We start from the raw sequence: 15,112 nt of genomic DNA on the forward strand, positions 1-15,112 counted from the left end.
CTAGCACTGGACTATATTGTTTTCCCTTTTACAGACCTGTTTTGTATGTGCCAAGGCTTTCCATGGATGCACCATTATGAGATAGTACAACACTGAAAAGTTTCTGTAAAAAAAACATTTTCTTTTGGAAGAAACCCAATTCCAGAAAAAAAGTAATGAAACAATTATCCATTAACCACTTACTTAGCATCAGGTATTAGAAAAAAAGTCAGTTATTGTAATATGTTCATTAATTTCACAGTTAGCTATGAAGCCTGGGGTGATGCAAACAAACAGGAAGTAATAGCACATTCAAAGTTTATCATAGATGAAAGTCAAGAAACAGAGAAAGAAATGGCCACACTCTTGTATACGCCAACAAAAAGGTATTAGTTGGCCGCAAAATTCAATGCTGTTTTCCTACCAATGTTCTAGAAGATTTGAATACTCCATAACCCATCTACCTGAAGCATCGTTTCTCTTTGTGATTGAGGAACGTTCTACACAGCCCCAAACGAGTGACAAACAAGCTACACCAAAAGCCCTCTCCCCTAGCCTGAAGAGTAGACATGCTCTTCCTTGTCTAGTGGTGTGACATCACAATGAGCCTTGTCACAGAGGGTAATCCAAAAAATCAAGCACTGTAGCTGTCCAAGGATGTAAAGATGAAATTATGACAGAGAATATTGGGATCTCTGAAGAGAGAGAGAGTCATGCAGCATTGTGATGGCTAATGATCGTGTTGCAGTGGCTTGTTTTCCTATCTCAGTGTGGTGGCAGTTGTATTAAACCTTCAATCACAGGTGTACTTGTTGACAATGGGTAGAAGTGTTCATCTCAGTGGCTAAAAGGCTAAAACAGCACACTCTTGGGTGTTTGTGATGAGCAATGCTGTAAGTGTCAAATTGTCTGAGGCTTAGAAAGTGTTCTCTTCTGGCCCCTTGCTGAGCTATGAATGTGATGGGAAAGTCTGCTTCTCTTTGGCAGTAAGGCCAGTAGAAGAATGGCTGAGCTGGACCCCGTGACAAAATCTACTTTTTAGTTTAATCAATGGCAAACTATAAAAAAAAAAGTATTTGATCCCCTGCTGATTTTGTACGTTTGCCCACTGACAAAGAAATGATCAGTCTATAATTTTAATGGTAGGTGTATTTTAACAGTGAGAGACAGAATAACAACAAAAAAATCCAGAAAAACGCATTTCAAAAAAGTTATAAATTGATTTGCATGTTAATGAGGGAAATAAGTATTTGACCCCTTCGACTTAGTACTTGGTAGCAAAACCCTTGTTGGCAATCACAGAGGTCAGACGTTTCTTGGCCACCAGGTTTGCACACATCTCAGGAGGGATTTTGTCCCACTCCTCTTTGCAGATCCTCTCCAAGTCATTAAGGTTTCGAGGCTGATGTTTGGCAACTCGAACCTTCAGCTCCCTCCACAGATTTTCTATGGGATTAAGGTCTGGAGACTGGCTAGGCCACTCCAGGACCTTAATGTGCTTCTTCTTGAGCCACTCCTTTGTTGCCTTGGCTGTGTGTTTTGGGTCATTGTCATGCTGGAATACCCATCCACGACCCATTTTCAATGCCCTGGCTGAGGGAAGGAGGTTCTCACCCAAGATTTGACGGTACATGGCCCCGTCCATCGTCCCTTTTTTTTTGTTTCCACCTCCATGTTTGATGGTGGGGATGGTGTTCTTGGGGTCATAGGCAGCATTCCTCCTCCTCCAAACACGGCGAGTTGAGTTGATGCCAAAGAGCTCGATTTTGGTCTCATCTGACCACAACACTTTCACCCAGTTCTCATCTGAATCATTCAGATGTTGGCAAACTTCAGACGGGCCTGTACATGTGCTTTCTTGAGCAGGGGGACCTTGCGGGCGCTGCAGGATTTCAGTCCTTCACGGCGTAGTGTGTTACCAATTGTTTTCTTGGTGACTATGGTCCCAGCTGCCTTGAGATCATTAACAAGATCCTCCCGTGTAGTTCTGGGCTGATTCCTCACCGTTCTCATGATCATTGAAACTCCACGAAGTGAGATCTTGCATGGAGCCCCAGACCGAGGGAGACTGACAGTTATTTTGTGTTTCTTCCATTTGTGAATAATCGCACCAACTATTGTCACCTTCTCACCAAGCTGCTTGGCGATGGTCTTGTAGCCCATTCCAGCCTTGTGTAGGTCTACAATCTTGTCCCTGACATCCTTGGACAGCTCTTTGGTCTTGGCCATGGTGGAGAGTTTGGAATCTGATTGATTGATTGCTTCTGTGGACAGGTGTCTTTTATACAGGTAATGAGCTGAGATTAGGAGCAGTCCCTTTAAGAGAGTGCTCCTAATCTCAGCTCGTTACCTGTATAAAAGACACCTGGGAGCCAGAAATCTTTCTGATTGATAGGGGATCAAATACTTATTTCCCTCATTAACATGCAAATCTATTTATAACTTTTTTGAAATGTGTTTTTCTGGATTTTTTTGTTGTTATTCTGTCTCTCACTGTTAAAATACACCTACCATTAAAATTATAGACTGATCATTTCTTTGTCAGTGGGCAAACGTACAATTTTTCTGTCTGTCTTTTCCACAATTCCATGGCACACTTGTACTGTACATACCCGATGGCACCCCAGTCATGGAGTCTGCCGCAGTTATCAACTGTTAATACAGAATTGGCCATTAGTAATAATGAGCCTAAATTTATAAATAAATAAAATAAATGTACAAGCACCAAAGGCCTGTCCCTGTTACCACATGTGTGTAATATTGCCTGCTGTTGGCATCAGTAGCAGATTTCTAATTATTTCAGGCCTGCTCCTATTTTTAGTAATTAAAGGCAGTTTATTGGATAAGTTATTCAGAGAACTTGTTGCTCGACCAATTGGCTTTTAGATGTAATGGCCTGAAATAAATTCTTTGCGCCTTGCAGATAATTGTATCTGTAATTATTTTGCAGTTATCTATCACAAACAACATAAAAATTGATTTGTAGGCCAGCATCAGGCTGTTTGGAAAGCCCTTGTCAGTATTGCTGCAGATCATTACACTCGGTGCAGACCCCTAATGGGTCCTTATTCAACCTCGTTCAGTGTAGCCCTGCACGGGTGAGGCAGCCTGGAATTACAAGGGCGATTATCATTATCAAAGCCCTTCTGTGAAATTGTGCTGTTTTTGTGCTGTTTTTTTTTTTTTTTTTTTTCCTTTTTCTTTTCTCTCTCTCTCGAATGTCACAATGGAGTAACCTTTCATTATGTTTGCACATTGATGTCTCAGGCTCTGCACTACAATTTACTCAGTGGGAGTGTGTGTGCGGCTGTGTGCACACGCCGGTGTCGGTTCATAGGCTATATTTACGTGTGCGTCAGTGGTCTCGGTCTCCCACATTTCCTTTAAATGCCAGCGGAGCCCACGGTGGCCATTCTCTCGAGACCCTCCCCCACACCACTCACTGACCATTGCAGATGCAGCTCTGTCTTGGTAATGAGTACAAGTGATGACCCAGGGGTTAGTGTCCGCCAAACGCCTTTTCCTGTCTCGCTGCGAAAACGGTTTTGGAGATTTCCGTTTTTTTTCGGGGGGGTGGGGGCGGGTTGGGGAAATCTAGCTTCTGTTTTGTCATTCATTTTTGCATAAGTGATATTCCATCATGATAAACACTGAGCGCAATATACAGAGCTTAGCCCGCTCATGCCACTTTTCCTGTACTGTGTAATGAGGAAGGCTTTGTGTTGGGTGTGATTTAATGTCCCTGTAGGTTTCCACTTCTCATTGAACGTTGTAGATATTATTATTAATGGCAGCATTAGTGGTAGTAGCAGCAGCGATAGTGTGAATATTACAATACAATTCACACTTTTCTCACAGCCCTCTCAGTGTAGCAGCGGCTCAGAGCCGTGATCCGTTTCATTTGGCAAGTGCTCCACAATTCTGATGATAGTTTGAACATAAGTATTACTTGTAACTCTAGCATTAGTTTAATGACATGTTAACACATTGAACCAAGGTTTGTAGTAAAACCTAATATGATGGAAATTAATCTGTTTTAGAATTAGAATGAATATTATTTAAACTGCAATTTCTTGATGCAAAAATAACAGATGCATACATAAATGAAACGGATTGAAAACCTGCATCACTAAGCTTTAATGTGTACAATTATCATTTATGCTTTCTGTGAAGTGCTCTGGTTTCTGTGTGTCATTTCAGTGGCCATCCACTGGGGAATGTAGTACAACAGGAATATTGAACAAATCCACACAGGCACCATCTTCACTAGCCTTTCTCATAGCAGCCACGCAAAGGAGCTTTTAATGATGAAATAGCAACAGTAAAGATGGGGCACAAAGCAGCAAAACTGAGAATGCTATGACATTACCGGTGTAAAGTTTATTCAGTGCAAAATCAATGTTTCTGTTGTTGGACGCAATGTTTAAAGTAGGAGATATTCAAATGTATCTCAAGCCATCTTATGAAGCACAATATCAAACACGCTCGCACCCAAAAATGGAATTGACATTGAAAGACACCTCAGGCGTGGACTATTTCCATGGTGTCGTGTTTTTGTGTATGTGTTTCTGGATGTTTGTATGCGCCCAGTATTTAGCACTGTCTAATATAAAGGTCAGTGGAACACAAGGCAGTGAATGGTGGAAGAATGGGAGGGCCTTTGTTCTTGTCTGTTAATGGTCAGTCTGCCCCTGCAATGCTTCTCTCAGAAGCCAGGTCATGCCTGAAGTGACCTCTGCAGAAAATATTCTCCCCCCCACCCCCGCTCACATAAAATGGCTGATCCTGCCACTCTGGGTTTGCAGTTGCTCCTGTGCTTGATAGCTGTCTGTGGTCAGTGCAGACTTTTCTCCTTTTCTTTACTGTCTTTTCTTTTCACAGGGTTATGTTAAAACACAGCATACGTCTAGCCTGAGACTTTGATTTTTTAGAGCACGTGCTATGCATTCAAGATTGACCGCTCTGCCACAGCACAATATCCAGACATCTCTGCCTTCAGCTCAATAGATTTGACTAAAACTTGTTACTATTAAAACAGATATATTTATTATTAGTAGTATTAGTATCAGTATTATTATTACTAGTATTAATAATAATAGTATTACCAGTGTTTATTGCATATTTGCAGAATCCTGTACTATTTGAAATATTCTAAGCCTTTTCCTGTTGACAGAGTGATATACTGTGCAGACAACAACTTACTGTGTAAGGCTGACATTTTAAAATGTAAGCATGAGAACTATTACAACAAATTGAAAGAGCTATATTTAAAAAACTACAATTTGTATTATTAGTGGCAGTAGTAGTCATGTTAGTTGTAATAGGAAGATGAAGAAAATGCTACATTATACCTTGACTAGCTACATAATGAGCATAGAGACTGCATACCTAAGACTGTGAATATCACACTAAAGTGGATAATGTGGTAGAGATGACATCTCTTATATTCCTTTGAAGTTTACAATAACCCCCTACAGTCTTAATGAGCCACATTATGATGAAGTGACGGGCTGTTTTTAGAGAATAATTTCTTGTTTGGCTTCCACGTCTTGTCCCTGCCCCTGTCTGTACAGTGGTGAAAGTATCCCTTGAACAACAGGCTAGATTCTCTTTTCTGCCAAGACAAAGAGACAGACACATCTACAGGTGAATAAAGAAGAGAGAAACCGGACGGAGCAGTGCCAGAGCGCCGGCATAGTGGCGTGTTTAGCCTCGTCAGCCGCACAATGCTGTTGAGCTTTTGTTGCACCGTAGCATGCTTGGAAACAGATTTGATTATGGGGCTGGTGTACATTGTGATGAACAGCAGATTATCTGAACTAGTGTAAGTGCATTAATGGGTAATGGGATAGAAACCTGAGGGATTGCTTTTGAAATAATAGTAGCCATTGTTCAGCACTATTGTCAAAAAAGGCATTCACTGTATGAGCAATATATTAATTTTCTTGCTGTAAAAGCTAAAGTTTTTATTTCTGAAGGTGTGCTTTTATCATCTGATGTGGTTATGAATACCCAGAAAGCCTCAACACCCCAGAGGCAGTATATATAGCAGACACTAGGCTGTGTCTGTGCAGACAACTACAGTTTATACGTAATGTGCAGCATTTGATTTATATAACCATGTTGTCTGTACAGGGAAATTCAGTTATGCACGTCTACAAAGGGGACTTTTTAAAGTTGTGATTAATAAAATGTCTACAGATGGTGATTCTGTAATGAGAACTTAAGTGTGCTTCAGGATATCCATACTAATGGGAGGTGATACACTAGATTTTCAACAGTTGTCAAACTCCCTGAATGCAGTGACGGCACTTTGTGAATTTTGTTGTATGTTACTGAAACTTGCTTTGCAAGGAAAACGCATTTACTTTCTCTATAAATACAACCATTAGAACATCTGATCCATCGTTTCAGTGAAGGAAACATTGTGCAATATGTTTACTATAAATGGAGGAAAAAAAGAAAAGGAAAAACATCAGTAATAAACATTTCAGCTGTACATGAAAGATATGGAATAACCAGGACTGCATAGTCCCGGGGTAATTTGAGACAGGATGGGATTTTATAGTTGCCCATAAATCGAGAGAAAGGAATTAAGCATTTTACCTTAAAGATATATGTTGGTGCTTAATTACCACATGCAACAAGTAGCTATCACTGATCTGCTGTTCACTACTGCTGCCACTGCTTAAAAAGCAAACAGCTGATCAATGTGACTGGTTTTATGAATGCATATTTAACAGTACAAATAACCTATAATTCTTAATGTATTGCTACTGTTAGTGGCCCACTTAAGGGATGGAGTGTAATGCATTAAAAAAATGCACAGGTAACTGGACTGACAGTTCTTATTCCCTCATTTTAATCATGATTTTCTACACGTTTAATAACATTTATTTGCTTGTTGGTCTTTCCCCTCCTTTTTTCCTACCCCAGGTAAAGCTCTCACCTTCCTGCTGCTGCAGCCACCCAGCCCCAAGCTACCCCCACACAGTACTATCCGACGCACTGCCATCGACCTCATCGGCCGCGGGTTCACCGTCTGGGAGCCATACATGGATGTGTCAGCTGTTCTGATGGGCTTGCTGGAGCTGTGCGCTGACGCTGAGAAACAGCTCGCCAAGTGAGTACCTCTGAGTCCCGGCTCTCCCCAAACGACTCCTGCCAGCATGTTCAGAACAGAAACGGTGTGCACTCTGCAGGCCTACATACGTGCCCACACTTTTCCTTGTAAGAGAACAATGCAGTGAATAGTTCAGTCTGCTCTGATTCCTTGGCCTCTGCTTTGTAAGTGTTTCTGGTTTGAAAACCCAGTCATGGGTGATCAGCACATCAAAAGGGCATAACTACAGTTGTATCATCATATAACATTGTTTAATACTTTCGACTACCACTGACGGTGCAGATCAAAGCTGGAAGTGACGATTAACATCAAAGTATATTTAAATGTCTTAATGATGTGGCCCACTTTTTTGTTTTTGTTGTAAAGACTCTAGGGGGTTTTCAAAGAGCACTTATATCTCCAAATGAATTTCGTGAAACTAATCAGAGTAGTGTAAGTGAATATGTTTTTTAATTGCATCGGTGTGATTTATTTTCCTGTAGCTATAAATAAGCTTGCAATTTCACTTAGGAGTGTGTGGCTTCACCTTGTTAGTGTTGCTTGTTGCATGGTATGCAAACCATCTTTGTCTCTGTCAGCTATGACAATGAATGAATGTAAAGCACCAACATGGTTGAAGAAAATTAATACATAGTCGTTTTGTCATCTTTGTTTTATGTTCTAAACCTTTTGCAATGGACACAAAGATCATCAGTCTGTTCACTAACCTTTAAGAAAGTGCCCCACAAATAAGGTTAAATTGGACTGCCGGGACACAAAATAAAAAATACTGCAAACATCTGTTTATGTAATTAAGATGAAACCTTATCTTTACAAATTTATTATGAGTATATATATGTCTGCTCTCCCTGTAGCGAACTCTAATATGGTTAGCCTGAAAGGCAGTAATTTTTCAGTGTTTATTAGTAGAGGGGCCTAATGCTAGGCAAACCCAGGCACTTAGTACAAACTCAAAATATGGACGTTACGTGATTTCAAGACAAAAAATTAGATTTGCCTGCAAGATTCTCCCCTCATCCACCATCAAGTAGCCCCGGATCAACCCTCATATTTCCTCTCACTGCCTCCCTTGAAGAGTGACTCATTGTGTAGATTATGATGTTGCACTGTCTGACCTCAGATTGAAATCAGTGAGTTAGAGTATCTTGGTCGCTGAAAAAGCAAATTCTGTCACTTGCTTATCGGGGCTGGCAAATGGCATTTGAATCTTTGTTTTAAGAAGGGAGGGGGGGAGGAAAAAAGATTTACACAATACTGCTATCTGTCCAGCGTCAAATACATTTAATACAAAATTGAGTCTGTGATGTAAAATCACATTTTCAAGGTCTTGTCTCCCAAGCCTGTAGAACAAAAGATGCATCTGAACAAAATGTCAGGACGCACTGAGATAACAGAAAAATTGGATGCTTACACTATTTTGGTTTTGCTTGTCTCCCTATTTTTTTTGTTTGTTTTTCTTTTCTTTTTTAAACGTGGAAGGCATTTTAATGGCACTATGAATGGCATTGTCAGCACAATTTATTTTCTTCAAATGCACTTATCATGGGTTCCTATCTATTTGATAAAGGCTATTGTTAATACACAATTGCCCAAGGTCTTCTGTGGAATTTTTGTGAAATATATTTTACATCTAAGGAGCAAGAAAAAGGCACTTAAAAAAGCATTTTCCCCAATGAAAAGCAGGCAACATCTGTGGCACTGCCCTCCAAGAGAAAATCACTCTTTATTCACCAGTTTCATTCATAAATGCTCATTGTATTCCATCAAGTGGATTAAAAAGAAATCAAACAAGAATATATTCAGAGCTTGTGTGTATATTGCTCCTGAGTCGACTTGAATCCAATAATAACACTTAAAAGCTCTCTTTACGGGAAGTACGTATCTCTTCAATAACATTCAATTTTCACTCGAGCAGTGCTTTACGAGAGAATGTGAACGTCTCAACAGCTACAAGTGACTTGTTTGGTATATAGTCACCATTCTAGGCTGACAGCTCGCAATAATGTTGTTTGCACCTTAAAGGAGAGCAATTAAAGATGAAAATATATTTATATTTTAATACTTTAAGTACTAAAATTCACTGGAATCCAGTTTGCCTCCATCTGTTCTGGATCCACCCATTACAATGAGCAGAAGGGGATTGACAGTTGGCCACCTCCAACTTTGCGTTCTTGTCTGCAAAACTCCAGTGAAGAAATTAAGGCTCAGGAGAGAAAGCTACCTTTTGTTTTCGCAATCTGAGATCACAGAGAGAATAATTATTCAGTTGTCATCCTCTCACTGTCACGGTTATTTTGAGATAATGAAAAATATGTGCTTTATTATCTTTCAGCTCAATTGCTTCTTTGCTGTGAAACCTTTTCTTGTGATTAGGTCAGCACTTTGTATGAAGTTTGACTGGTCACCCTTAAAATAACTTCCTACTTTGACGAGGCCAAACCCAGTTGAGGCCTGTATCTCTGCAAACAATTAATTTTTACCTGGACAGTCGGTCCTTTTTTCAGTCCACTTTTAAAATGAAAAGTTGGTAAAACCTTGAATCTAATTTATTAATCACATTTTCCTTGCTGCATTTAATTTTCCATTGGAATTAAACTGTGATCCAAAGTTGTATGATTTATTTCCTATTTGTATGTAACTACTAAAAGTAAAAAATATAAGTATTTTTAACTATCAGCACTAATACTAAAATGTCTTGCAGTATGTACACCGATCAACCATAACATTATGACCACCTGCCTAATATTGTGTAGGTTCCCCTTTAGCAGCCAAAACAGCCCTGACCCGTCGAGGCATGGACTCCACTAGACCTCTGAAGGTGTGCTGTGGTATCTGACACCAAGACGTTAGCAGCAGATCCTTTAAGTCCTGTAAGTTGCGAGGTGGGGCCTCCATGGATCGGACTTGTTTGTCCAGCACATCCTACAGATGCTCGATTGGATTGAGATCTGAGGAATTTGGAGGCCAAGTCAACACCTTGAACTCGTGATTCATCAGACCAGGCCACCTCCTTCCATTGCTCACGTGCCCATTGTAGGCACTTTCGGCAGTGGACGGGTCAGCATGGGCACCCTGACTGGTCTGCAGCTACGCAGCCCCATATGCAACAAACTGTGATGCACTGTGTGTTCTGACACCTTTCTATCAGAACCAGCATTAAGTTTTTCAGCCATTTGAGCTACAGTAGCTCATCTGTTGGATCGGACCACACGGGCCAGCCTTCGCTCCCCACGTGCATCAATGAGCCTTGGCCGCCCATGACCCTGTTGCCGGTTCACCGCTTTTCCTTCCTTGGACCCCTTTTGATAGTTACTGACCACTGCAGACCAGGAACAGCCCACAAGAGCTGCAGTTTTGGAGATGCTCTGACCCAGTCATCTAGCCATCACAATTTGGCCCTCGTCAAAGTCGCTCAGATCCTTACGCTTGCCCATTTTTTCCTGCTTCACCTGATCGGTGTATATGTGTAGATGTTTTGGGTACATGTCTGATTGTAGAATACATCTGTAATCAACACCAGTGACCAGTCTTCTCCTTAATTCATGTGTAATAGATTGGTTACCTTTTAAAATGCAGACTTACCATTAATAACAACAAATCAGTGTCAATAAAAAGGGAAATCGTTTAAAGCTTTTAAAGATATTTTCTATTTCACCCTGAGAAGTCCTACTCAATTATTTAATTTAGAGCTACTGCTTGGAAAACATAAATGTTGTAACAATCTGTGTGTGTGTGTGTGTGTGTAAAATGTAGTTTATTTTCACATTTATAATATTTTTTTAGAATGTGAAATCGCACAAGAAAATATTTTAACTGATAAAAATGTACTCAGCAACATATAATATTGTTTCCTTAATGTATTTACTGTACGTATTTTAATACAGAACCAGGCACAATGTATTTCATGTCCTGGAAAGGAAAAGGTCTGATTTCTCATGATCAGTGAAGTATTGGGGACAAATGCTTTTTATGATTACATTTCACTGATTTACTATTGAGAAATGGTAGAAACGTGGCACTATATGTGTAATTTATTTACGGTGGATTTGCAAACACCAGGCCTGTTGAAGAAATATAATTAGGATATATTGTGGAGATTTATATAAATAATAACAGGAATGCTTCTGACACTGCTACTACTACTACTACACATTTTAACAATACAATTTAAATTATTTTCTATTTCCTTTATTTATTATTATTATTATTATTATTATTATTATTATTATTATTATTATTATTTTCCTTTGTGTTTGTTATGGTATTGGTATTTATTGTTGACTGAGACTAGATTTTGCACTGTCATTTGTGTGGGTGCATTGCAAATTGTATTCTAAAACAGGAATGTAGGTGGCACTGTGGATAAGCCTATTTCATTCAAACACCAGCCCGCGTCTGGGATTTAATTAGACAGCAGTGTTTAGATTAAATAATGGGGCCGTAACAATCACAGGAGACTCATAGGAGTTGTTGAGTCATAGGAGCAGCCACGGAATATACTGTCCAGCTGAGTAACTGAGATTTTTCACAAGGTTTTTACTGCACTTCTAATTCTATTACATACTGTTAGAATCCCTATAAAATCATTCTATTTCCATTTCCTAGATAAAGACATTAAGACATCTAATTTATTCCATAAGTCAGTTTTTGCAGCAAATAGCTCCAGTTAGTGTATTAGGTATGATGGATTAGTGATAGATAAATGGAAAAAAAAAAAAAAAAAAAAAAATATATATATATATATATATATATATATATATATATATATATATATATATATATATATATATATATATGTTTATTTTCATTTTTCTATTACCTGATATATAGATAGATAGATGCATACACAGTCTATATATATATATATATATATGTTAGAAAATGAATAAATAAAAGAGTAGCTATGTGATTGGGAGAGGTGAAAAACCATTATCTACAAAGAGTGATGAATAGTGAGAATTTGATTTTGAAAGAAACAGCTGAAATATATTTATTTATTTGTTAGATTTTGTTAAAAAATAAACAAAATGCTGCATGGTAAATATTTATATTATTATTCTCACCAGTTTGTGTTTGTTTATTTGGAGTATACTATTTATTTGTAATAAACTGTAAATTGTGACGAGGACAAAGCTACACTATACCACACAATTGTGAGAGAGCTGTGCTGCTTCTAAACTGCAGTATTGTTTACTTAAAACAATGTCATTTCATCTGCAACCGAATTAGATCAGTTTGTTTCCAACTAATCAATGCTATATGTATCTTTTGTCTCCTGCAACAAGCAATACAAGGAACCATAATGACGATTTCTACAGTAGTAATAGCACTTGGTGAAAACTGTCTTAACATTTTCAACAGCAGTTGTTCTTTTTGTAGTTAGATATGAGTTTTCCAATTATTTGCAAAATAATAAATTATTCAGTTGGTTAAAAAGAAAACAATTAATTTGGTCTCCATGCTGAAAAAGTGTGACGTCAATGAGGGATCGTTTGTGACTTTACACTGTAAATATTTTAGAAAGTGTCAGACAGTCAGTAAGTTATTATACCTAATGATTGAGGTTTTTTTTAATAGATAATTTAATTGATCTCCCGGATACTTCATTTGGAAGGAGCTTCATGTTTTCATTATCCATTATTTCCAAAATGTGAATGTGTGTTTCATGAGACCTAGATGCCTGAAACCAGACTTAACAAATGCTGTGGATTATTTACCCATCAGGAATAATTAAATAATTGTCAACTTAAACTCAGTTATGGATTCCAAGCAGATTTTGGGGGGTTGTACCAAATAGTTTACAAATGCCACAATATTTTCATTTTTTAATAAAAATTGGAATTTGCAAATCATATATTCTGTTTAAAACTGAAAGTAATTTAAAAGTGTTTTTAATATTTATATATACTCTCACGTATACACATGTATTAGTGCCCTTTATCTGAAAGGCTATACAGAACTTAATTTCAAATAAAATAAATATACAAATAAAAGTAAAATAGTAATAAATAGTAATTCATACTTTGTTAAACATACATACTTTGTACATTATTAGAATTGTAAATCTATCTTACATATTAATATATCATTAGATGGAAAACTGTAATATAATAATAAAATATAAGTTTTGTTGAGAGTTGTTGGTATATGTATACATCAGTTTGAAGTGAGTAGATATTGATGTGCCTTAAGACCAGTCGATGGCATTGTAATGTACCATAGAATTCCTCTAATACCAGGTCAGAGGTCATCCCAAATTAATATTTCTTCAGATCTATGCAGCGGAGATATTGACTCTAGTTTGTAACTCAGAAATTAATAGTTCAATTAGTGTGTTTTTGTTTATTTATAACAGTATATTTTTTATATGTGTTGCTTGAAATGTATTATGTAATTCTACAAATACAATGTAAGTAAATATATTTAATGGAACATCCCTATTTACAGTTCCAACCCATAACTTTTTTCTGTTTTTACACACACTCTACGTACACGTACGCACATGCAAACATGCATATACCCATACAATTTAGTTCTATGTACAATTCAGACATTATTTTATTTTAAATTCAGAAGTTTAAATTCCAAACCATACCTTTATCTGTTATCTTAAAAAACTGAATAAAAAAAAATGTACCACCATCAATTAAAAACATACTTTCAATACATTTAAAAGATTGTTGAACTATGAAAAGGTTTCTAAATACTTTGAAAATATCAGTGTTTTCTAAACGATACCATTCAACAATTACAGCTGCAGTGGACACCCTCTTCCTCCTTGTGCAAATTTTATTGTCGGGGATTATTTCTCCACTGACCACAACATTCCTGGCCTTTTTGTAGAGCTGGTTTTAATTCTCTCGCTAGCTTTCAGTAGATTGTTTTCCTGACGATGACCACCCATTAAGAAGGAAAACCTGCGAGTTACAGAATTAGTGTTGAAGTACGATCCATTGCCCCCCACCTCTAGCAAACCAGTCTACACTGAGCGTTCGGTGCCCAGTTCAGAATTTACAGCAAACATCTGCCCGAATTCTGTCTACAGCGCTAAGCATGCTTTTGTGAAGACCTTTTTTTTTTTTTTTTTAATATATTTTTTCCACGTGTATTGACTTTGGGGAAGCGGCAGGCTGTGTCGATGAGCTTTCAAACACTGAGAGAAGCAAACTTCAGAGCCCCCTGCCATGACAGTGCAGCAGATAAATCCCTCCAAAAAATAAAGGAGCAGGAGAAACAGGACTTTACTGCATTAGACACGCTTTGTACTGCGGCTGGCACAAATGCGGCTTATCTTTTTTTTTTGTTTTTTTTTGGTGCTGGAACACTTTTCCAGAAACTTTAAACAAAGTGCATATATTATTAACAATACCCTCATTTCTGGATTTACTGTGCAGTTTGAATAGGAAACAAAAACATACAAAAACGATCTAGCTGTCTATCTATTTAAATAAACTTTGATAAGTTTGTGGGTTTACCAGCACTGATGTAACTATGTGTTGTCTAATTGTAAAAACATTGACAGAATTTCCTGATCAATCTTCACTTACCATCAGGCACTTGAATACAATAGCAAGTTCTTCTAAAAACACATTCAGATATCAAGGAATTTGGAACTAAACTCATATAGATAAACATTTGTAAAAGATTTGTACTGATTACGATCTATTGCTTTCCATGTATAGAGTTACAAACATATACATAAAACCATATATCATGTATATGAAAATGTATATATACAAAGTAAATGTGGTTAATTATATGTTATACAAAACAGTTTCTTTCACGTCGTTTTTTACAGTATTGATGTGGTTGTCAATAGTTCTGTAAGTTAAAATGCAAACTGCACGAGAGATTTAACCATGATTATTTGCTTGCGTCTTTGACATAAGCGTATTGACAAATTGTTGGATCAGCTTATAACAAAGCAAGTGGCTTCCAGTCACATATATGCAAATGTACAGATAGCTCAAATAATCCCCTTCCCATAAAAGATCTGAGCCTCTTCTCACA

At 37.7% G+C, this 15,112-nt stretch overlaps 1 protein-coding gene across 2 annotated transcripts in view; it reads left to right on the forward strand.

The window, feature by feature from the left end:
* The window catches only part of wdr7 (WD repeat domain 7), a 207,983-nt gene that overhangs the window by 156,067 nt on the left and 36,804 nt on the right, over positions 1 to 15,112 (forward strand). For both annotated transcript variants that reach the window (XM_066710923.1, XM_066710924.1), the window contains one exon: positions 6,916 to 7,102. In XM_066710923.1, the coding sequence (XP_066567020.1) occupies positions 6,916 to 7,102 (187 nt within the window). The remainder of the gene's footprint in view (positions 1 to 6,915; positions 7,103 to 15,112) is intronic.

The sequence above is a fragment of the Amia ocellicauda genome, chromosome 8 (assembly GCF_036373705.1).
Source record: "Amia ocellicauda isolate fAmiCal2 chromosome 8, fAmiCal2.hap1, whole genome shotgun sequence".
Taxonomy (NCBI): domain Eukaryota; kingdom Metazoa; phylum Chordata; class Actinopteri; order Amiiformes; family Amiidae; genus Amia; species Amia ocellicauda.